Source organism: Cyrtonyx montezumae, unplaced genomic scaffold (assembly GCF_038088225.1).
Source record: "Cyrtonyx montezumae isolate F1298 unplaced genomic scaffold, pur_monq_1.0 scaffold_8, whole genome shotgun sequence".
NCBI classification, from domain to species: Eukaryota; Metazoa; Chordata; class Aves; order Galliformes; family Odontophoridae; genus Cyrtonyx; species Cyrtonyx montezumae.
Window position 1 is genome coordinate 56,522,971 of NW_027072089.1, and position 24,145 is coordinate 56,547,115.

Genomic DNA, 24,145 nt, shown 5'->3' on the forward strand with positions numbered 1-24,145 from the left:
CTTGGACTTGCCATGGCCGAGGGCCTGGCTCCTGTAAAATGATACAGACAAACCCACACGAGTTCCCTTTTGTGTAGTTTGTGTGTTGATCTGGATGTTTAATTACATCCACCTGGAAAGAAAAACGAGCCAAGCAGATGATAAGCGTGATCTGGATGGGTAATGGTAAAAGAAGCCCAGTTATCTCTTTCCTATTTCTGTTGATTTTTTTTCTCCACCTCCTCTTGCCAGTGCAGCACTCTGTACTAACATGGTGTTATCTGCTGAGCCAAGGGTGGGTGTCATTAACTTTGAAACCTGTTTAACCTGTCTCCTGGTGCTATGTCTGCTCCTCAGAATGGGAGGAAGTGCTCAGAAGTTTTCAGTTTGTGCAGGAGAGCTGAGTCCTGTACAAAACATTACGGTTCCAAATTCTTGGCTGTTGTTTTTCCAACATTTGTTGGGCTGAACGTTTGCCCAGTGTAAATGCTGGTTCCAGTGGTCATCTCCGCAGTGCAGCTGCTAAAATTTGCAGAGTTGATAGGCTTCAAATAGGCTGCTTCATTAGCTAATGTGCTAATGAATGCATATGAAATACAGCACAACTTAGTGCTAAGTGTTTGTATTTCTTCCCTGCTGCCTACCCAAGAACCTGTTAGTGAAAGCGTGCATTGACCGCATCAACCTGTGAGCCAGTGTTTTTGTTCTGTGCAACTCTTCATCTTTATGTAACTATTTTCTCTACTTCCCATGTCCCTGGAACTGTTTCTCCCTGAAGATGGGATGCATCATCAAATAAAAATTGTCTTGGTCACCATTTGGCTCCTGCTGTGGGAATTTAGTATGGATTTAGTAATAACTGCCTGATATTGCTATTAAAGGGCTTGCCAATTCTTGACACTGTCTAGCAATTTAAGAGAATTAGGTGAGGAAAGACTTGAATGCTGGGCTCTTGTCAAAAGAAAACAGGGTCTGTAGTCATTTTTGTTCTGTAGGGGGGTGAGGATGTGAGCTGTCTGCTTGTGGCTGTAACCCAGAAGGAGGCTGAAGGTAGAGGATGAGAGGTGAGAAGTGGTGAGCTGAAGTTACTAGGAGCAGTTCAGTGTCTCTGGGCAAGGAAACAGTTCCTATTGAAGCTTGTCTTGAATCAGTTTGTTGTATTGGGGAGTACTTCTGTTGAAAGCATTCTTGGAAACAAGCTATGCAATGTAATGAAACTAAGATCTAACATACTGCATCTGTTCTTTCCTGCCTTTGAACAGTACAAATCCCTCCTCCTCCTTTCTTAGCGCTGCTGGGCTTTGCGTAACCTCTGATACATTCTCCAGGTTTTTAGTTTAACCAGTGGAATGGGAGCAGAGTCTCTTGTGAACAGCACATTTTTTTATTTTTAGCCCTTCAGGATCCACCAATTAGAAGTGCTTCTTGTAATTTGACTTCTCATGCAGGATGCCTTTATGATATGGTGACTCTTCTGGAATTTACAGCGCACTAAATCACTTTGTACACACTGAAGAGCTGCACGTCTGCTCTGGCCACAGCTCAGTTCTTTCAGGCATGAGGAAGGCTGTTGTCCCAGTGTAGCCTGTGCCCTTCACCTGCAGGGAGGGTTCAGGCTGTGAATGCTGTATCTTCTTTTAGGTATGTGAACGCGCCCCCACCTTAATGATATAATTTAGCAAGCAAGCGCAGCAGTGACTCAGTGTTATCTCCTGTGAAACAGGAAAACTGAGTTTGTGAAGGGAATTCCCAGTGTTGGGAATAACGGGAGCTATGCCCGAGTGGCACTGGCAGCCTCTGCAATGTTTGTATACAGGACGGCTTTCCTAGCACAGAGTGATGTTGGTGCCTCTGTGCCAGGCAAATCGTGAGAATCTTGCTGCTGTTGGCACAGCTGCGCTCCCATTCAGAAAACTTGCTTGGCTGGAAGCAGGTGGTCTGCTGCAGTATGTGTGGTATAGCCTTGCTGACGGAATGCAGGGAATAACCTGTGCTCCTTAGGAGGTGCATCGATGCTAGCAGCTGCCAGCCCTGATGTTCTTTAAGGAGACAAAGTACTTGCAGGAGGCCTAGGGCTTGCTTTGGTAACTAGAGAAAATTCTCTCTTACATCTCAACGAGTAAATGTCAGCTTCGCTTGCCATGTTTCGTGTTGTGTTCTGATATCACAGAGCCTGATCTAATCCTTTAATTCCTGAACAATCACTTCCTGTCTGCCACTCCCTTGTTTGTATCATGTGCTCATAGGGATAAACCCTTTTTTAAGGGAAAAAATACAGCAGCCACTAGTTTACCACACCTAAATAATGATGGGGTGTCTCAAAAACTGCTTAAAGGAAGAAGTCAGATTTGCACCACTTATAAACATTTGTTTGTGGGTTTTATTTTTGTATTTTACTTACTTGCTTCAGTGTTACCAAACAGAGAAGCTTTGCAGTTGGGATAGGGGTGACCTGAGGGCCAAGCCCTCAAGCTTTGCTAAATACCCACTGATGTTGGGGCAATGGAACAACGCTCTGTTCTGTCTTGCTTGCAAGTGCCCTCTCTGGTGTGAATTTGCCTGAGCTGCAGCCTTTAGTTAGCTTGTCTGCACAGTTGGATGTAGAGCCCTAGCCTGTCACAGAGGAATGAGTACAGTGTTATAAAAATAATACTGGAGCAGTCATTCAGCCAAGAACTTCACACAGCTGGTCCTTCTGCTGGGGTTGCTCTCATCCTTTAAGCTGCCACTTGGTAAAACTGTGAAAGTAACAAATTTATTTTGTCTTCAGCTGGAGAGGACATGCAAGCTGTATATCGTGGTTGCCAGCCCTGCTCATGGTGAGGGTGGTTGTTGCTCTGGGTACCTCCAGGTGATCCCCCACAGTGAGGAGGTGAGGACTAAGAGATCCTAGGGCTGACTTGCTTCAGCACTTGCATGGCCTGAGGTTGAGGGCCTGGACGCTCCCAGCAGCTGGCTGGTCAGCTTCACAAGTGGTACTCAGTAAAGAGGGCAGCCTGGGCTGGTTCTCTTTATACCAGAAGCAGCGAGCACTTTCATCTGTGAGATGACAAGCAGACTTGTCATCTGAAGGGGAAAGATGCTAGAAAAGCAGCTTTTGGGTCATCAGATGTTACGACAATATTTGAGTTATAACAGCTACATTGCTTGACCTTGCTTCTCCTCCATGTTAAAAACCAGGCTACAAAACATGTCTGCAGCTCTTTGCTTCATACCAGCAGTGCTTTGAGGTGACCCTCATATAAGGCTGGGAGGCTGTTGCTGTGGAGGCCCAAGCCAGGCAGGCAGGGAGCACACGGCCTGCCAGCTGACCTGCAAGGTGTTCAGAGGTCGTGACTCGACATACAAGTGCTGTAATAAATGTCTCGTGCCATGCTTGTTTTGAAACCCTTCTAATTCCATGATAAGAGGCAGAATCTGGATTGTGTTTATGATCTGCCACCTTGGAGGCAGGAACCAGCAGAGTGCTTTGTAAAGCAACATACATGCTTTTTCTGCTCTCCTGTAGTGTAGAGGACAGACATATGTGGTATTAACGTATTTTGGCAGTGAAGCTATAAAAACATGATTGTGTCCTTTTTTTCTTTTTTAGAGAGAGAAAATGAATCCTAGAAGAATTTAAACTGTGTAAAAACATACTCTTCCCTAATAAAATGAGGTAGTGATTTTTTTAGGATTGTCCAGGAAGAATAAATGTCAGTCTCTTCTACACTCATTGTCCAAGTCTTAAATGTTCATTAAATATCAATTTCTCTCTCTGCTGTTTGAGTATTGCTTTTTTTTATTTCCCCAGTTATTTTTATGGGAATTAAGAAGTATAAAAGGAAGGTGCTTCCTAGCCTGCTTGTCTGAACTAGCTTGCAATGAATAAGGTGTTAGTCAGCAGAAGAATGCATGAGAAAGACTGTTCTCTATACTACCAGTAATTCTTCATGATAGTACCCTTGAATTTCACAGATCCAATGTTTGCAACAGTTGAGTGACCCCATTGCTGTGATTGTGAGTTAAGTCTTTTAAAGGGCTTGTCTTGGCAATATTGTGGTTTTCTTTTTTAATTTTTTTTTAGTATTAAAAAAAAATCTTAATAACCTTAGGTAGGCAAGAATCATAGTGGGGCAGGGAAGGAGCTGAAGTCCAGTGAATTTAGTAGCTGAGCCAGAAGGTCTGCAGGTACAGTGCCTCCAAAGCTGATGCTCTCAGCTCTGAACGTCTTTTCCTTCCAAACAGTAAAACAAGCTATATATGCAGAAACGTGATTAGCAGTCACCTGCATACAGGATGATAGACAATACCTGTGTGCTGTCAGTTTTGCCTGGAGCTGTGGAAGGAGGATGACCCTGGAATGAATAGAGCACTATGGCAGGTGGCAGAAAGCAGCAGGAGGGAGAGCCTAACAGCATGCTAAATTCAGTTTCCCTTGGGCAAGCTGCGGGCTGTATTAGGTGGGTGACGCAGGTCCTGCCTGCCCAGTGCCTCTCCCCTGCTGCTTGTTCAGCAGAGCCCTCAGGTGCTCTTCGTTGCTGGTGAAGCTATCCTTGAAATTAGAAAAAGGCTCTGTTTTAGGGTCTGTGTCTACAAGGTGGTGTTCTGACCAGGTTCAGTACTGCAGCTCTTCCAAAGCTTTTCATTGGACCTATGGACTACCTTTATTTTGTGCTCCCTAACATGATGCCTTTCCAAGCTTCGTTTGCAGTTTCTTATGTTACTTTCTTAGTCTGGTAGAAGTTGCTTTAGTTTGGCCTCTTCATTTTTGCTGGGTTGTTTTTTGCTTTGCGTTAGGTTTAGGCACTTTATTTTGGAAAGAAGGTATTTCATTTGCCTCTGTATTGGGAGCATGTAGCTATCAGCAATTGCCTGATCTGCTGATAGAACTGAGGAGGTCCTGCATCTTTGTTACAAGTCGTAAAATAAGCTAAATAAAAAGTTTAAGCCAAAACTCAAAACCTGCAAGTTTCTGTTGCTGCAATACTGTATCTTTGGCATAACTTGGTTTGTGCAAGGAAGCAAGGGGAGAGGGGTCATTGCACAAGAAAATTGAATAGGAAGAGGACCCTGATACTCTTTTTCCTTTAAATGAAGATTGTCTTGGCAGCGTTGCCCCAGGGAGAAAAGGAAACCCAAACAAAAACCATTCTGGTAGAGATAAATGTGTTATATCTAAGGAGAATGTACCTCAGATATAATGATGCACTTGGCAAAGCAACTGAAAATCCTCCCAAACAAGCAATGGTTATTGATCAGCAGTGCAACTGCACCCAGAACATTGCCTATAGCTTCACCTATAAAACAAGGAATCTGAGAGCTGTTTTTTTGGTTAGCTTGGGGGACGGTGGGGAGGAGGGGGGCGGGTTGTGTGAGGTTTTGTATGAGGTGAAGAGGTCGCTTTGGGAGGTACAGGTCTGGACACTTGCTTACATTTGGTAGGATCCTCTTCCTCCTAAAGCCTCTAATGTCACAGGGCAAACTTGCAGGTCGAGCAACAGCTTCTGTTCCTTTGGAGCACCTCTGCTGTTCCAACATAAAGAGCCTTCTGCTGAGGAGGGAAGAGGTTCAGCAAGGGAACAGTGGCCTCTGATGACAAGCAGAGAGAAGTGCAGAAGACTGCATATTAAATCTAAGATGGATTGTTCCCATCCTTGATGCAAGTGGCCTTGAAATATCTCTTACGTGCATCTGTCACTGCAAAGAGAGTTTGCACCTAATGCAGTTATACTTCTGCTTGCTGTAACATGCGGAACCAAGGAGCAAAATAATGTTTTCTGTCTTGAAAGAGTGCAGAATATTCTGAGTTTATAAACATGCTGAGAGCAGAGACATGCATTTGTGTTCCTTTGATTTTAATCCTAATCAGATAATGAATGCTTACTAGATAGGGTGGTATGTAAGCGGGAATTTACCGTTTTAATCTTGAATCACTGTAGGAGGTTGCCTCTCACAGAACAGCAGTTTAATCGGGTCTAAACTAGAGCAGGGTGGTGGTCTCAAATTTTCTTTCTAGCTCAGTTACTTGATGAAATTTGTTCTTGGAAATCTCACTGTGTTTACAAGTTAGAAAGAGTGGAAAAAATTGTTTTAGAAACAAATGGACTGAGGTTTAAGATACTGAGAATATCATGTTCTCATGCTAATTTGAACTTGTCCCGTCTGATCTTGGTGCTTCTAAAGCCCCACTGAATGTCATACCTAAGCTGTAATGTTTAGGTAGTCTTCCAGAGGTTGATGAGATCGTATCACAAGGAGCTGACACAGCAATATGGTGGAAGAGAGAAATTGTGTGTGTGTGCATGCTCGCCTGTGTTTGTTACTTGACTTTCAATGGAGTAGCATCTACAGCTGCTTTACCTGCTGTGTTTTTTTGGATTGGTATTCCAGACATTGCTGGCAGCAGATAGATTACTTTAATATTGCTGTAATGTGGAATGCTACGTTAGCATTTAGATAACCTTATTTTTTCCCCATTAAATGCTCCTTGATGAGTGATATTGGCACAGGACACCTGCCTCCCTGAGCCATAGTTCACTTCATATCTGTTTCCTCTTTAAATACCTTTGCATGTGGTCAACTTGCAGGTCACTGATGAGAGGCTGCCAGCTTATTTGTTGTCTGATTGCTTTCACAAATGCGGCTGACTTGGATATTTCTGAGAAAACAGGCACTGAATACAACTCACATGAAGCACAGACAGTGTCTGTAGCAGGGATGCGGAAAGGTAGAAGGGTTAACCATGACACGTTCTCTTGAAATGGTTTTATGACTGCTGCGAATCTGAATGCTCAGTAATAGAGATCTGTTGGATTGAGGGGTTACCCTTCGCTATTAATGACTCATTGGCCTCCTTCCCAAGCTGCCTGAAGTGCTGCTCTCCCTAGTGGAAGTAATTTTGTCTTTGAAGTACTTTCCAGAGCTGTCAACTAATGTTCCACAGTTCCCAGAGGAAATAATAAGCCATGAGTGTATGTACACTGAAAAAACGGAGTCTGAAATGATCTGTTCCTATAGGAGCCTGGCAGTCTGCTTCTCTGTGGAATTCAGCTTGTTTATACAATCTTATCTGGCTAAGCTTTGGTATTTCATCTGGCAGGCAGCTCCTATGAAAAGCAGCTGTCCAAGCAATGGGAGTGGTGCTCCTGGTGGCTTTTTCAGAAGGTCTATAATTTCTTCCTTCATGTAAATTAAAGAAATACAATACTCTTTTGGCTACAACCAGATGCTCTAAGCAGTTTTCTTACCCTTATAAATAGCTCTTTAAGTATGCTGTGATGTACTCTGTGACTTAGGAATAGGATTCCTGAGAGCAACCAGGAAGGTATTCTGTAAGTCACAGGTTGATGAGAAAATTGTTGGAGGAGTAAATTCCTCAAAGGTGTTGGCATCTGTAACTTTGTAGATATGTTTTAAAAGTAATTCTTAAAGTGAAATGTCCATAGTTGAAAGCAAAACCCTCCTTTTTTTATTTTACTGCTGCTGAACAAGTGAAGGTAGTTCCAGCAATGGAAACGAGAAACACTGGTATAAAGAAAATTACCACAAGTGTGTTTCTGCATGAAGAGAGCTCCGGCATATGTACTCTTAACAGAAGAGTTCTGGTAGATAAGTAGGTAGTTACAAGTATTTCAAATAAAGGAGATGGGCAAAAAAGAACTCTCAAACAGCATCAGGAAGGATGTGGCCAGACGAAATACAAAGTTTTATGTAAGTTGTTGCCAGATAGTGAAATGTGCTGAAAAATAGTTTCTGTGGAAGATTGGTGCAGTAACATTCAGTGCTAGCAGAAAAAAAAAAAATGGAGGTTTTGGGGGGGCTGTACTTACATGTAGGACAGAACTAGAGAGCTGATTATTCCTTTTCCAGCTGTAGTAAACATTCTTTCTGTAGGAAAAGGTGAACAAGATAATTTGCTCCCTATTGAAAATAGTGGGCATGAGTAAAATTCAGATCTGAGTCTTCCAAAGTTCAGTGGTTATCCATGATTATCCAGTTCACAACATACCTGTACCTGAAATTGCACTGTATTTTGTACAGGAGAATGTTCAGTGCAGTCTGCCACATTGTAATGAATGGAGATTGTACTCAGCACCTAAAAGTTAATTCTCCTTCTGTCATCTGTGCATCACATTTCACTCTGACCACATTGAAGATGTAGAAAAGCATGACACCCCGTAAAATACAAGCCATTAAGTACTGCTTCGATGTGCCACTTGATGGCACTTGTCCTGCCAGTATGCATACAGATATATGTAGGCTGTGTTCTGCAAAAGGAGAACTTGATATTGCAACAGGAGAAACATGAAATATAAGCTCTGTCTGGTTTATATACTGCATACTTGTCTTCCTTGAGATCAGGATTCAGGCACAGTCCATTTTGTTAGCTGAAGTGGCATTCTTGCTTGGAATCCTATGTGGTGAAGAAACTCAAAACCTAGTAACTGACTTTCATTCAAAGCGTGTTGTTGTAAATTATGCATTGGTAGATCGTTTTCATTTTGGTCTGACGCATGCCACGTGAACAGCTCGTGATTGGAAAAAGGTGATAGGCCACCGTTAGACTACACTGTGGCTGCTAAAAGGCAGTGATGTTGGCTGACCTCCCAGTTTTGGTGAGGAAGGAGATTTTTCTTGAGATTGCCTTTCTGCTGCCCCAGCAACATCTGATGTTAAACTTGAATATGGATACTTGGCTTTATTCCTGCAGCACAAGTAGGAGCGTAGAACAGCACAGGAAGCTGTTTTGTTCCAGTAGATCATCTTGGATACAAGCAATTTAGTAATTCTTGTGTTGTCAGGGAACATGTGTTCCATACTCGAATTTCTTCTAGAAAATAGTTGTGTTGTTTTTTTCCTTAAAAGCTCTCCAAATTAACTCCCTTTCTCCAGCCTGCAATAGGTTTTAACAGTTTCACCTTTTAAACTTGGGTCTTTACCTGGTGTAGGGAGCTGCTTTGGCAGGAGGGTTGGAGTCAGTGACCTCTAGAGGTCCCTTCCAACCCCTACGATCCTGTGATTCATCTTTCTCAGATGTGATCCTGTTGATAATCAGAATTGAAAACTAGTGCCTGATGCTTTCTTAAAAACAAATCTAGTCAACAGGACACAGACTTCATTTTTTTAACCTTTTCTAGCCCTGGTCAGTGATCTAACACAACATAGCCTACGTAACTCCTGCCTGGTTCATGTTTGGAGGAAAAAGAACATTTCTGTGGCAATCTGGTGGTTATTTGAAGTTGCTCAGAGTTCAGGAATGCTGGCAGTCATCTATGGAGGCAGATTAGTGGTATCAGCACAGGTGAGGAGGTCACAGAAGCAAAATAAGGATTTTTTTTTTTGCCATTGCCCTCGTTGTTCAGCCAAAAGCTGCTGCTTCAGACGTGTGCCACCTGTGTGTCATGTGGGCCACTGTGCTTCTCTGGTTTACCTGTGACATTAATAGTCAATTGTGACAGGCTTGCATGTTACGAGAATTAACTACATTGTTCTTGTTATTTTAAGGGGAAGCTATATATTTTGAGAGATAAGGGGATTCAGATTTAGGACTGAAGTTCTAAACTGTTTTCATAGCTCTGTCACGGAAACTTGTCAGTGGATTGTGAGAGTTGGTGGGGTACATTGTTGGAGACCATAGAGTTGAACTGAAAGAAATTTCATGTGGGCCCATACTTCACAAGGAAAAGAAGTTTATTGCTGACTTTCAAAATCAGTCATCTGCCCATCTTAATTGAAGTTCGACCTCTAGCTGAAGACAGATGGTTATCCTGTTGATGGTGGGGGAGCAGGCCTGGCTTTGGGAGGCTCTCTCATTTGAAAGAATTGGCACTGCCTCTGAAGGCCCATGGAGCTGAGTTACCCTCCTCACGCTGGGCAAGGAGTCCCCTTCTGAGGAGTTGAGAGCTTTTTGTGTCAAGGTGATCCTAAGCATGCTGTACATGAACCCTTTATGGGACCACAGCAGGGCATGCACAGTTGACAGAGCTCTGAACAACCTGAGAGGGAGATGTAGGAGGTGAGCATGATGCTGAAGACTGCAAACTCATCCAAGAAGCCGAAAGGTTTCAGCATAACCTTCTAGGGACCTTGTGATGTCTTCAGTGTTGGTATAGCCAGTGCAGATAAGTTAAAGGACTGTGTGGGGATGACCTTTCTGCAGACTTTAAAAGATGTTTCCAGCCCAAAGGACTACGGCTATGGTAGGGAAGAATAGTTCAGGCCAAAGAAACCTCAGGTGCCTGGCTAATCTAACTCCCTGCTCAAAGCAGGCTGGGTTATCAGGTTGTAGTCTAGCACTTTTTGTCACGTTCTTTCAGAACTGGGTAACTTCATGCCACTTAGACCAGTCAGTAATATGCTTTGAAAGCTGACTTGAAAATGAGATGTTGCAAGAAATAAAAACGTGATTAAAAGCTTGTTTTTACTAGCACATTTCTTTAACCTTTATTGGCTGTTGTTTTACTTTCTCAAGAATTGTTATACAGAATTTACTTGTAGAAGAGAAAGCTTCACCACACTTCTGTGAACGAATTGTACTTCTGTATTTTAATGCTTGACTTCAACTGTAGAGTAAACTGGAAGTGTGTTTATTTTTATCTGAATAATGTTAGCATGTTTAAACCCCTGGTGAAATACTTTTCCAGCGAGTGTGTGCTTCATGTTTAAAATATGCACAGTGTTTTTAATGTGAACTGCAGTGGCACATTTTTTTTACACTAGATAATTAATGATTATCTAGGGTATTTTTTGTGATGCACAACATGAATGTCTTATATGTAATAACGTGTCAGTGGGCATTTCCATATTGTTCAGCTGCTTTAAAGTTGATCACTTTTCACGTGCCCTGGAGATACGTTTACAGAGATCAAAATATTTGAACTTCTACAGTAGATCTGACAAAGGCTGCTTTCCTCTGGATTTTTCTCAAGGGTGGGAGAGTTTGCACAAGCCCACGTGTCCTGTGCTCCTCGGCATATGAACGATGCAACAGAGCAGTTTTTCTCCCCTCTTCTGTTCTGCCTGGCCCCTTACTTCCACAAAGCCTTTTTTTGGAACTTGGCACTTCAGCACTTTCTATTGCTGTCAAATTCTTCTGAAATTAAAGTATTCCAAAGAGAAGAGTGCAGCACCGATAGATGCATATTAACGTAAGCCTCAGTGAAAAAGGCTAGGCTAAAAATACATACCCAGCTATTCTCTCATACCCTGCCTTTGTGTTTGTGCTTGAGGTCTGCTATCATTTAAGTCTGTGATGGATATTGCAGTATTTTCTCATTCAGACTTTTAGATTTGTATACACGTTTTTCCCCGTTTGACATGTATGTATAAAATTACAATCTAACTCTGAAAATATGGTCTCATATAAGAAGGTATATCAGGCTCGCAGCTGTAAGTCATTGCATTCCAGACAAGAGTAGGGAATCAAAAGTATCCTTTCTGAAAATATGGAAGAAACATGGATAAGGCATTGGAAACAGCTAATTCATTTTGAATGATGTGTTGACGGACATAAAATGAAACAAAGGTTAGGGTAAGCAAAAGAATTTGTTTGATTTCTTCCATATTATGAGTGCAGCTTCACCGAACCAGAGTTAGGAGGGAAAACTCCCTGCAGTTTGAATAATTGTGTCTGATACAGTGGTATATTTCTCTTTCAGATGAAGTGGACTACAGTAATTTTGGGACCAACACACTATCGAGGAAGAAGAAGGCTCTGGTGACACTCCGTAACGACAACCTCCGTCGGCGTCCTCACATTAATATTAGCATGCCTCACGATTTTAGGCCTGTGTCTTCCATAATCGATGTGGACATTCTTCCTGAAACACACAGGAGGGTGAGGCTGTATCGACACGGCTGTGAGAAGCCTTTAGGATTTTACATACGCGATGGCACCAGCGTAAGGGTTACTCCTCATGGACTGGAAAAAGTACCTGGCATCTTCATCTCTCGTATGGTTCCCGGGGGCTTAGCAGAAAGCACAGGCTTGTTGGCTGTGAATGATGAAGTCCTGGAAGTTAATGGCATTGAAGTAGCAGGAAAGACTCTCGACCAAGTCACAGACATGATGATCGCCAACAGCCATAACCTTATTATCACGGTCAAGCCAGCAAACCAGAGGAACAATATTATTCGGAGCAGTAGGATGTCTGGTAGCTCTGGCCAGTCTACAGACAGCACTGCTAGTCACCACAGCTTGCCTACATCCCACGTACTGCAGAACTTCCACCCCGATGAAATGGAGAGTGACGAAGAGGCTGACATTGTCATCGAGGGCGGTCTGGAGCCACAGCACATTCCCAAACTGCATAGCCTTACTTCCAGTAGCCTCTCTCGCATCAATGGCAGCAGCCTTAGCCACAGACTTCAAAGGGACCTGGTGCTCAACAACAGCTCTGGTCGAGAAAGCAACGGCAGCATCCACAAATTACTCAGTTCCTTAAAAACTGATCCCCGACACAGTCTGGTTATTCCCCGAGGGGGTATTGAAGAGGATGGGACAGTCATTACGCTTTAATAGCAATTTCTGCAACTCTTTTCAGTCTTAAGTGCCAATGGGGACAATTGACTCTTAGAACTTGTAATGCACAAAACAGAGCTGATATTCTCATAGACCTCACAGGTGCAGAACATTGTTGCTGTCTAGGAAATGTGGCATCTGGAATTAGACATAAGACGGTCGTGCGCTGCAGAATTGATCAGAAGAATGCCAGAGTGTAGAACCTGGTTTATATCTCAGTCCTAATGTGAGAAGGCAAATTAGTTGTAGTTTGTATAAATCTAAGCAGTTTTACAAGCTACCACTGGCAGTGCTACATGCTTGGGTTTGAATGCATGGGTGGATGTATTTATACATGCATGTATACGAATAAGGTTTTAACAGTAATAACAGATGTCTATTTAAAGTAGAATCTGTTTTTCCTCTAATAAGAGTTTTAAAAGAGGTCTCCTTAATAGCATTAATAATACCATTACATACAGACCTTCCACTAATTTGTTTACACCACATTTGCAATGTTATGTCTAAACCAGACAAGCTCTGTAAAAGTAGTTTCCTGCCCTGATGGTAACAATAGTAGGGAGATGCTGCAAATATGTTTCCCAAATGAAAAAATAACATCTATTTTTTTAAAGTGTAGGGAAGGGAGGTTAGAGGAGGATGTTATTGCTTTGAGATCGGCGCCACCTGCCGGTCAGAGGCCGATCTGCCTCTGCAACACAAATTTGTAGTGTATGGGTAAGCATAATTATGACAGTGAGAGCTTAAAACTGTTCACCATGTGTAAAATGTATTTTTGATATTTATTAGATAATACCTCTTTTCCAAATTTTCTCATCGTCTCTGCTTTTTCAGTATTGAGGTTCACATGAATTCTAGGGATACATGCGAGAAGGTGAAAAGCAATGGAAGAGTGCTAGGACTGTCCCATTCCCCACCAAGATAGGTTGTCCTAAACATACAGTGAGAACCTAAATCCTCAAGATCTTTCCTTGCGAATGTTTGGCCAATTGCTACACAAAGGAGGGATGCTGACTCTTTCAAACCTAACTTAGAATGGTTCTATTGTTTTTGAACTCTTCTAGTAATCATAAAGCTTTATGTCTACACTTGATTTCTAGAAACTTAAAATATACTGGATGTTGGTGAGGGCCAGACATCTCTACTGGATTCTCGTTAAGGGGTAACCCGTGACTGCTGAGTCAATAACTGTTCACTTCTGAAATGCCATGAATTTATTAAAATGATCAAATCTAAAATATTTTGTTACATCAGTGTAAGGAGCAAAATATAAATGTTTTACGGTGTATTTTTCTACTTTTAGCTTGTCATTTTCTTTTTTTGTTTTTTAACTTTGTAGTATATTAAAGGTCTTTTTTTATATGGTGGAATAGACATTTCTTAAATAATGTATGAATATGAAAATTCAGAAGTCTTGGTTTGAAAAAAAAATTACATTCCATTTTGGAGTATGTAATGACTGGATAAAGGATACGTGGACTCATTAATTATTGCTAATTTACAATGCCTGTGGAACAACTGGTCTTCTGCTCATTTTTAAGTACGTTTGGGACATTAAACTTAGTATGTTTCTTTTAGATTTGCTTTAAAAGTTTATTTTAAAACTCTTTAATTAAACCTCTTCTAGGTGTCACAGCAGTTATAGAGCTGTACTTATTTTTCCCAGCACGGTAAGAGTAGCACATTGATCCTATGTGTCTTAAATACATGTTTGTACTTTACCAAAGGTTTTCATTAAAAAAATTAATAATAAATCGGATTATATTGGTGCAGTAAAAACCTGACTATGGCTGGATATGCTTCAGTCAGTCAGACCATCGTATCGGGAGGGTTTGGTTACACCTTCTTTAGATGAGTTGTTTTGCCTGGCTGAAGTTGCTCGTTTCGCCTTATTTTAACCGATGAAGTTGTGACGTGCCTGCAATAAAACGCGCGCTAAGCTTACTCCTGCGCTATATCCTTCCCCTCCCGCTGCCTGAAGGATGTCGTTCTGTAGGGGTATCGCCCTCCCTTGGCGAAACAAGGGCAGAGTAGCGACAGAATCAACCCCGGACCTGACGCGCTGTATAGGACGGCCCCTCCCCCAGGGGGATGCTGCGAGCAGCGGGGCCCGCCCACGGCGGCACTGCGCGTGCGCCGGCGGCCGCTCACGTGACGAAGGCGCCGCCTGACGGGCGGCGGCATGGCGGCAGCGGAGGGCCGCTCCGGCGGAGACAGCGGGCACGTCTCGCAGAGCCACAGTAACGCGTCCGGGCTGGGCGGGCAGGAGGACGAGGAGGGGGACGCGCTGGACGCGTCCCTCAGAGCCACCGCCGCCGCCTACAGCGCGTACCTGCTGGTCGAGCGCAGCGCCTTCAGCGAGCAGGTGGGCGGAGCGGCCGGGGTGCCCTCCTTCCTGCCGTGCGGTTCCCGTGCTTTGGAGGTTTCCCGCCCTTAAAGCGTTTAAATGCGTTTTGCAGGTGGAGAGCTTAGAGAAGAGCCTAGAAGAGCTGCTGACCAGGGTGGATGAGTTCGTGGGGATGCTGGACATGGTACGTGGGAGGCACCGGTCTTCATCCCACGTACTGCTTTTGATCTAGGCTGTTGTTGTTTGCCTAGTATTTTTAATCTGTTTTAATCCGTTTAATTGGAGCACAATTCTAGTTGCATGAGTGAAACCTCCCTCCTAATGCTTAGTGCTGTCGGTCACTTTCTGTATTATCTCTTCAACTCATCCTCTTTAGATTCGAAGCGATTCGTCCCAAGTTGTCAATGAAAGCATACCTGAAATTTACACCAAAGCTGTGGAAATGAGGCAGATATACAGGAGGATTGACAAGCTGGAGGTATGTGCTTCTGCGTTCCTTTTCTCAGAAAGTCTCCCCCCCCCACATCAGTGACTGCTGTAACAGTGTGTGCGTGCATGAATGTGTAGCGGGTTCACATCTCTTCGAATCCAGCCCAGGTTCAGTACTTGGAATTAACGAGAAGCATGCAATTGATGAAGAATTTCTTATGTTCCGAGAACAAAACACGTTTTCATTTTTAAATAGACAAGGCAAGACAACCATTCTTCTGTTTTTAGAAAGCCAGTACGACTGCTTTTTCTTCTTCTTTTTTTTTTTTTTTGTTTGATAGCAACTTTCAAAATCACTGTATTGAAAACTGTTCTGAGATTAAATGAGAGAACTGTTGATTTCTGGTGAAGCTTCAAAGCTCCATGTGATTCACATCCTTGATCCTGCTTTCTGTAGAAGAGCAGATAGAAATCTAAATTGGTTCCTTGAAAAGTAGATAGTAAGTGGCAGACTGTTTCATTAGATGTGACTTGTTTTTGTATTCAGAGTATATAACCTGACTGATTTGTAGCAATAAATTGAACTTGCAGATAGAAGGAAAATAAAAGTATGGATTGTTTTATGCTTTTTGTTTTTATTAATGATACTTTCACCTGTGCAACCTGGTCTAGGGAGCTGCTTTGGCAGTAGAGTCTAGATGATCTCTGGAGGTCCCTTTCAACCTCTACAGTTCTGTGATTCCATGATACAAATCCTGTTTTAATGTTTTAGTGAAAGTGTTGTGTTGCTTTGTTCTTTTTCTTCTTCTCTTTTAGGCTTTTGTGAAAATGATTGCAAACCATGTGGCTGGAATGGAAGAACGGGTTGTAAAGGCAGAAACAGATCTTGGAGCTTTTCCAAGCACATTCAAGAAAATCTTGCACACAATCAGCATACCGTCCTTCCGTAACGTAAGTAAGCTTTAGTTCTCACGAGTGCAGCTTAGTTTCTCTGCTTATCAGTGGCTGATTACAATAATAATTAGTAAGTTTTTTATTCATGTAAATGAATTTCAACACCAAACTTGTGTACTTTATGAACACGTTTGCAAAGTTATCAGGCTTAATGCAAAAAAAAACCTCAAAAACCAACAAACTTGCAAGTTCTGACAGGGATTCAAGTTATGCTCCAGGATAAGTTTGAATATATGAAGAAGGGAATGCGAAGGACACAACAAGAGCATGATAGCTAATGAACTAGCCCCTATTGAAGCATCCCTGATCTCCTACTGTATGCAAAGCGAGTAGGAAGAGCCTGTACAGACAATCATGTTAAAGCACTATGATGTGTTAATGTAATCACTGCCAAAACTTTACCAAAATAGGAAGTAGAAGCTGTGCTACACAATATACTTAATATAAAGGTTGTATTTATCCTCAATCCACACAGCTTGGTAATGTTGTTAGCATATCTCATTAAACTTTCTAAAAGGGATGTGCTTTTTTCCGCCTTCCCTCATGACTCTTTTTCTGCAGAAGAAGTGAAGTACTCTCTGTAGAATGTTTCAAGGGAGTGCCATACCAGGCCTCAAAAAACTGACTCTGTGCACTGCTTTTTAAAACAACCTTTGAATAAAAAAAATAATAAAAAATACAAACACCTTTCACTTCTTGTCATTGCCCGTTATAATGCACCATATTTAAGTGCACCTCCCTGCACCCAGTCTTTGCATTATCCTTTCATATATTCATACCTTACTAGCTCAGGTCTCGTACTGCTGGTGAGAATACTGAAATAAAGTAGGTTTGTGGATGGGGAGAGGAAGATGTGACTGCTGAAGTATTATTTGTTACATGTTGTAAGTATGTGTGGTAGCAAAAAAAGATCTAAGAAGAATATGCTTTGTCTTGGTAAGAGTTGCTTCTGGAAAACTTTGTTCTTTGCTGCTAGTCATTAACTTCTCTCATATTCTTCAGTTTTTAAGTTCAGCAATGTCACTTCTTTTAAAAATAAGTAACAAAATATATGAACAACAAACAACATCACAATTGCTGCTTCTGCGCTAATTAGAAAAGCAGTCAACAACTCAAGCAGTACATCCTATGTAGTACACAGGCAGTATGTAGACACTCTTAAAAGGTAAAGATGCCTGTTAAGGAGGTGCAAAAGTAATTCTTCATAAGTGTATACTTAAGCAATTGTGGGTACTGTGCCTGCCAGTGAATTTCTCCACATGAATGAATTATCCCCTTCTTGCAAATATGCAAATATAGTGCATCTTCAGTCAGCATCATGAGCTGTGGTGTATTCTTGTAGACCATTACAGGATAGGAAATAGAAGCTTTGATTTCAAAGGTTGCTTTGGCTTGTGGTATAATTTTGGTGCAGAGCATTTTTGTAATTATAGATTTATCCTTAGTTTCTATATTTTATTCTGTTTTTTCCTAGCGATGTAGTGATGGCAAAACAAAGTTAATTTCAGAGAAATCTGTAGCGTTGTCAAGTTAAAGTAAATACAATTTAAATATCTTAAATGAACAATTTGTGACTTTTGAGACTTCCCATTTTGAGTAGACTGGTGTATAAACAGGACAATGAGAACCTCTTGCACTCATTTTGAAAAAGGTACACAGCTTAGCTGTACTCTGGAAAAAGAATCCCTTCACCTGTGTACTCTTTTAATTTCAAGAATGCTACTGTTAGCTTTTCACTTAATCATTGGTGATGACTTGATTTCCTTGCTCCAGGTGGGCAAAAAAGTAGCTGAAAAACTCTACATACAAACTGACTGAGAGCTCTGCAAAATAGTTCATCAAATTCTCTCATGGGTTTGTAAGAATTTTTGATGAATGGAAGCATGATTTTTGCCTTTCATTTAAGGCCATGTGTTAAAAATGTACCCCAGCTCTGTGTTGCCATGCAGCATTATTTGCATACAAGAAGGCAGACAGGATAGTCAGTAGTGATCCTTGCTGTTGTCTGCTTGAGCTGTTCATTACAGCTAAACAATACGGAATTTTTATACTTAGGTAATAGATGCAGGATATTTAAAATGAATGTGTACACTGTTCCTGAAGAGCAGCAAAACAACTCTTTCTGTTTGCTACCATGTTATTTTAACAGTAGTTCCTAGTATGTATATTCAAATACATACATGATGAAGGAGCTCAGCAGGGGCAGTAAACCTGAAAGAAACTTCTACTCGGTTTGTTTTCATATGAAAACCATTTTAACTGAGAATTCAGGCTAAGGTTAACTCGAAGCAGCTGAGGAGAACTCAGAAGACTGGAGCAGGAAAAGTAAAGGTATGTGGAGCTGAAGGATGAAGGTTGCTATGACTTGACTGTTTCTCACTTGGCTTCTGCAAAGGCTGGCATGTTCTACGCTTTCCAAGACTGAGTTTGTTTAGGTGATTAAATGCCAGAAGTCGAAGCAATGTAAAGAATAAGCCAGATCCATCAGAGCTGTAATTTAAGGTTTCGTCTGAATAAGAGAAATGACTATAAAACACCTTTTGTTTTTCATTTTAGCTCTATAGATTTTCTTCTGAAACTTGAATTTTTACCAAAGCAAAAAATAAATTTTTATCTGATTTGCAGAAATCGTCTTCCTCGCGACAGCAGTCTGTCTATGAGCCTCCTGTCCTCTTCAAGACTGAAGACTATTTTCCATGTCCTAATGAAGCACCTTATTGACGATTTTTGTTTTGGAGTTGGTATGAATCAGCCAGAATAGAGAAAGCCAAGTGAACAAAAGAAATGATAGCCTCAAAATAGCTGCATTTCTGAGTATTATTAATGGCATATTGCCGTTCTGATTCTCATTGTCTTCCTACAGGCAGCATTTGCAGGTAATCTCTTTTTGTGTATATTATTTGAAAAGTCTTCCTAAAACACAGTATATATTTTCAGAGTATAATGAGGAAGGAACTTAAAAATACTTCTGCATTTGGGTTTGGGGTTTGTTTTTGTTTTTTTAAAACAGAAATAACAGGAAACATACTTTTATACTGCATCTCTTTTAACACTTAAATCAGGGCTGCTGCAAATGTAAATAACTGTACCACAAGGCTGTTATCTTTGTTTGTTTTTTATTTAAACATACTGACTGGGGTGAAAGAAGAGTTCTATGCATAAAATCATTGTAAGTTTTGGAACTTGGTCCCTGCAGTCGATGTGGAGAATTGTACCACATCAGGATGTGCAGGTGGCAAGGGGAAGACTGTGGGAAGATTGGAGAGGAGTCAAGGACGTGACTTGGCTTGGACAGTGTAGTCCAAGTTCATGATTTGAACATCCTGTCCTTCCTGATGGTTGTCAGGTCACTGTGACCAGAGCTTCTGATCATTGCAGCATGTTATCATGTGATGTATAACCAGGTGGACATGGTATATATAATCTGCTGTCAGAAGGAAAAGGGATGTAAGTTGAGGCGGGGCCATCTTTGGACTGAGCCTGTATTGGATACCTGACCTGACTAGATGCTTTTTCCTCTCACACCTCTGTGCAGTGATTGGGACTGTCTGTGCTGCCTGGATTGTGAGTAAATTGTCAATAAATGTGTGGCTTATATAACACCTGATGTACTGTGTTTCACCTAGCAGTACTGAACTGCACAGTTACTTCTGAGAACCTTTTTGCTTACTGCTTCCTCTAATATCTACCAGTTGTTAATCATTAGTTTCTATGTTCCTCTTGAAAAACAATTTTACTATTTTGTTGCCATAAGCACTCACTGCAAATATACAGAATTCAGAGGAATAAGACTTGTCTTAGGAAAATAACATCAAGGTTGTCGGTTTTATGTTGCAAGCAAAGAAAAAGATAAGTGGTTGTAGAGTGAGAGTCATATGTTAATAGACACGGCTTTGAAAACCATATGGTCTCATCTCCCAGCAGCAGCAGAGACCAGGTTCTAACAGAATGCCTAAGGAGGCACTTCCTAAAAAGCTGTCGAGACTGTGGACTCAGAATCATTAGGCCTCCAAAAATGATGGTAATACAGAACTATACCTGAAATTAAACAGAGGGAGTCTAGAACGTACAATCTTGTATCATGAACATTTAACTCTTTGAAGAAGAGCCCCCCCACTTCCATTCCCACACCCTCCTTGCTTTTGTCAGTACTTAAGCATTAAACTGTTTAGATGTTCCACTGCAGCAACAGTTGCATGTCCAAAAAGAACTGTATCTTTGAGTTTATGCCTGAATTATGAAGGCTCATCAGTCCTCAGTGAAATTTAATGGGAAGACATGCCCATGTATGTTGTGTAATGATGTAAGGCTACAGCCAAATATACAGATGGACTTAAAACAAGTTGATCTGTCACCATAGTGTAGAAAGTTTATAACATTAAGGTGTTCTTATAATACTGGCTAGAACCACATGTTCACTGTGCTTGGGTGGGCTGGTAAAGTGCTACCTTGGCTGTCTCACCAAGCAAGAATAACATATATAATCCTGGGGTTTTGGGTTGGTTTTTTTTTCATAATGTAAGAGACATGATTGTGTATAATTAAAGCTGTATTCCCACGATAGAAAGGATGGACTGAATGTTAGAGCTCCTCATTTTTCATAGGGTTTGGACAGAAACACAAACTGTCTCAGCTAAATGTTTACTTACCTGATAAGCCGTGCCTGAAATAAGCAGATAAAGACTGATGCTTGTAATTTGTTACCTTTGGGACCTACGTTTGTTCCAAATGCTAGTCTACTAAAAGTGCCATAAAACCTAGGGAAATTATAGAAGGAGACACATTACTGACATGGAAAAAAACAGGTTTGATGATCCAACCAAGTGATAAATTGCATTTTAAGATTTGAAGATTCATTAGATTGCACTGATGTTCCATGAACTGACAGCAGTTCATTACTTCTACTGACAAGAACCTTCAGTCTTAAGTAGATTAACCTACAGTGGTAAGAAGTGAGTAACAAGCTTAATTCGGATTCCGTCACTTACAGGAACAGTTCTCAAAGACTTTGATCTTGAGGTTTAGAGAATGATCATGTGTGGCAACACTTTCCAGGATTAGAAGGATGATCCAGATAACGACATATATGAGGAAAGCTTCACATGTGAAAATAGTAAGTGCTTGCAGGCTGACTTTCAAGGAAAAAAATAATAAGTGACACTTACAATCTTTCTCATTTTTTGTGAGGGGGAAAGAAAAAACAGAAAAAAAAAAAAAAAGCATTCTTGGGGCAGCTACCAAGAATTTCTCATACTCCCTGACAGAAGCTTTGGAAAGCTGGGTTTGAATGTGGCTAAAGATACTGTGTCCATAGCTGGTGATCTTTTCAGCCAGCAACTGAACATTGGGCGTGAGAAGCCTCCAGCTCCTGGTATCCACAGGCTTATAGAAATGCAGAGAGGAAGAAGAAAGTTGGGTGACTGGTAGGCTGTGCTGCAGCAGCCGAGTGCAGGCGGTGTCTATGCTGCTGCTGATTCAGCCTGAAACCAGTGGGTGGTAGTACAGCCTAGGGGTGGTGGCACAGCCTCCAGCTCCAGCCCGGCTGGGAGGTTTGAGGAGTTTTCTTGACCTTCTTACTTGAGGGTATCTACTCACAAACTTCTACTGCTGGTGATTATTACGGTTTTTAAATGAAAAACTAAGTACTATTCAAATGAAGCATTATGATCAATGTATTAAAATGGGTAAGTAACATCAAAGAAAGGAAGGAAGCACTGTTACAGGCAGCACTGTCCCACAAATGGGGTCCAGTACCTGGTGTACAGTGAGCTAATCCTGCACACAGAGGCAAGGTATTTGCTTATTGCATGTTTGCACAGAGACGGGTGATAGGTCCACAAAGCTAGTATACATTTATGTGATGTTTATGTTCATTTGCATATACATATTCATTGTTTACAAGAAAAAGAATTGGATATATGTGATGGATTATTAGTTTAATAGAAGAAAAGCACATGGATATGAAAACTCAGAGCTATGGAAAGAAGTGGTAGCAAAGACTCTGTTACAGGGTGCCGAGTGAAAGGACAGAAATGGGCAGTCATGGCGGGGGGGGGGGGGGGAAGCATTCACAGAACTTCACAAATGAGAAAGAAAGAATGAGAAGTTTCCACTCTGATTTATCATCTCCTGCTGTTCAGGAGGTGGAGGTTTATTGGGAATAGCTGGATGCCTACATTATTTAAAAATAAATTTATTGCCATCTGTTTCTTAGAGGTGAAACTGTCAGCATTTTCTTTGTGAGCAAGATGTCTGGAAACCAAACTTCTCAAGGAAAAAAAGCAGAAGCTGGAATCCCTGCAATACTAGAACTGTAAAACAGAGCTTGGAGTAGCAGTAATGGGCACCTAAAGTCCTTCTCTGAACATGAGTAGATAGGAAAGAGGGAATGGTAGATGGAGGGAAAGTGCAGCTTGCATTGGCTTTTTGTACTGGGATCATTAGTGTGGCTTTTTCTAGTGTTAGGTGTGTTGCTGTAGTCAGGGGAAGGAGAGCACAGATCAGGAATGCCTTGGGAAAATGGTCTGTGGCATGGATGCTTTGTGGTGTGGGAGCACTGCGGCTGCAGACTCATTGAGGTAATGGTTAGGGTGATGGTGAATGGGGAGAGATTAGGAGGAGACGAAAGCCAGGGGAAGCAGGGCTAGATGGTGTTCCAGTCACAGAACCACAGAATCACAAAGGTTGGAAAAGCCCTACAAGATCATCCAGTCTGACCATCCACCTACCACCAATAGTTCTCACTGAACCGTGTCCCTGAACACAACATCTCAATGCTCCTTCAATACCTCTAACGTCGGTGACTCCACCACCTCCCTGGGCAGCCCATTCCAGCACCTGGCCACTGTTTTCGAGGAGAAGTATTGCCTAACGTCCAGATTGAATCTCCCCTGGCACAACTTGAAGCCATTCTGTCTAGTCCTATCACTAGTCACACCTCATTGCCACTCTGGCACTCATTCTTTACACCACAGAACTGTTGCTGGGCATGAAATGAATTGGGTTTGGTTCCAGTCTAGCCAGGGATCCACTCCAAGGCTTTATCCCCCACCACTACTGCTGTTGGGTGTTTCTTCTGTGCACTGGCCTCAAGCTGCCCTTAGTTCAAGGTGAAACTCATTGAAGCATGTAGCATTTCTCACTACAGATCTGTCCCTGTGGTGCTGAACCACTTGCTGGTGCAGCCGGAGCCCCATGTGGGTGGATGGGCACTGCTACAGAGAAGGGCTGAACCATAGTTGCATGGTAAGTAAAGAAGTGCTGGAACTTATGTTGGAGGAACTTATGTTTGAGGAACTGACTGGGTCATTAATATGGAAATGAAATTCCTCTTCATGGAAACTGAAGAGCCTGATGTAAAGGAAAGCTGCTGGAGTGGAGGTGGGGGAGAAGTGACAGGAGGGAACAGATGCAGGACCTTCAGTCTGAGCTCAAACATCAGTGTATGGTGGGAAGCAGGGGCAGCTGACGTGGGGGGTGTATGAAGATGCTGCTTGATCTTGCAGGGATAAGCTTGTAAGGGACTGGAGCATTTCAGAAGGAGAAGGTGAGGGTGCTGGGACTTTTCAGATGAGAGAAAAGAACTGGAGGGATCTTACTGTGTATAAATACCTGTGAAAGGGGAGTGGAGAAGAGGGAGCACTTCTCAGCAATGTCTGCTGGTAGGACAAGAGGCACTGGGAACAATATATATATATATACATATGTATGTGTATCTTAACATCAGAGAACACATTTTTTCATTCAAAATGATCAAACACTGGCAAAGATGTGTCCTGTCTGTGGAGACAACAGGTTACAGGATCACAGCTTGGCTGAAGTTAGTAGGTCCATCGTGTCCCCAGCCCCAGCAGGACCATGCAGAGCAGGGTGCCCAGGCCCATGGCCAGGCAGCTCCTGGAGATCTTCAAGGAGGAGACTCCACAGCCTCTGTG

The 24,145-nt window shown here is 42.0% G+C and overlaps 2 protein-coding genes across 2 annotated transcripts in view; both read left to right on the top strand.

The window, feature by feature from the left end:
* Window positions 1-13,843, top strand: part of PARD6G (par-6 family cell polarity regulator gamma) — a 56,794-nt gene extending 42,951 nt beyond the window's left edge. Inside the window, exon 3 of the mRNA XM_065753109.1 lies at window positions 11,619-13,843. Within this exon, the coding sequence (XP_065609181.1) occupies window positions 11,619-12,478 (860 nt within the window). The 3' untranslated portion in view covers window positions 12,479-13,843. The remainder of the gene's footprint in view (window positions 1-11,618) is intronic.
* Window positions 13,844-14,617: 774 nt separating this feature from the next.
* BLOC1S4 (biogenesis of lysosomal organelles complex 1 subunit 4) lies at window positions 14,618-19,811 on the top strand. Its single transcript, XM_065753114.1, has 5 exons — window positions 14,618-14,846; window positions 14,941-15,012; window positions 15,205-15,306; window positions 16,074-16,208; window positions 18,837-19,811. The coding sequence occupies exons 1-5, from the start codon at window positions 14,664-14,666 to the stop codon at window positions 18,930-18,932; spliced, it is 588 nt and encodes a 195-aa protein (XP_065609186.1). The 5' UTR covers window positions 14,618-14,663; the 3' UTR covers window positions 18,933-19,811.
* The last annotated feature ends 4,334 nt before the right edge of the window (window positions 19,812-24,145 follow it).

Bases quoted from the DNA above. Each gene is read 5' to 3' on its own strand.
- BLOC1S4 (XM_065753114.1), top strand. From the start codon at position 14,664: ATGGCGGCAGCGGAGGGCCGCTCCGGCGGAGACAGCGGGCACGTCTCG. The intron at 14,847-14,940 runs GTGGGCGGAGCG...TGCGTTTTGCAG, and splicing joins GCAGCGCCTTCAGCGAGCAG to GTGGAGAGCTTAGAGAAGAG. The intron at 15,307-16,073 runs GTATGTGCTTCT...CTTCTCTTTTAG, and splicing joins GGAGGATTGACAAGCTGGAG to GCTTTTGTGAAAATGATTGC.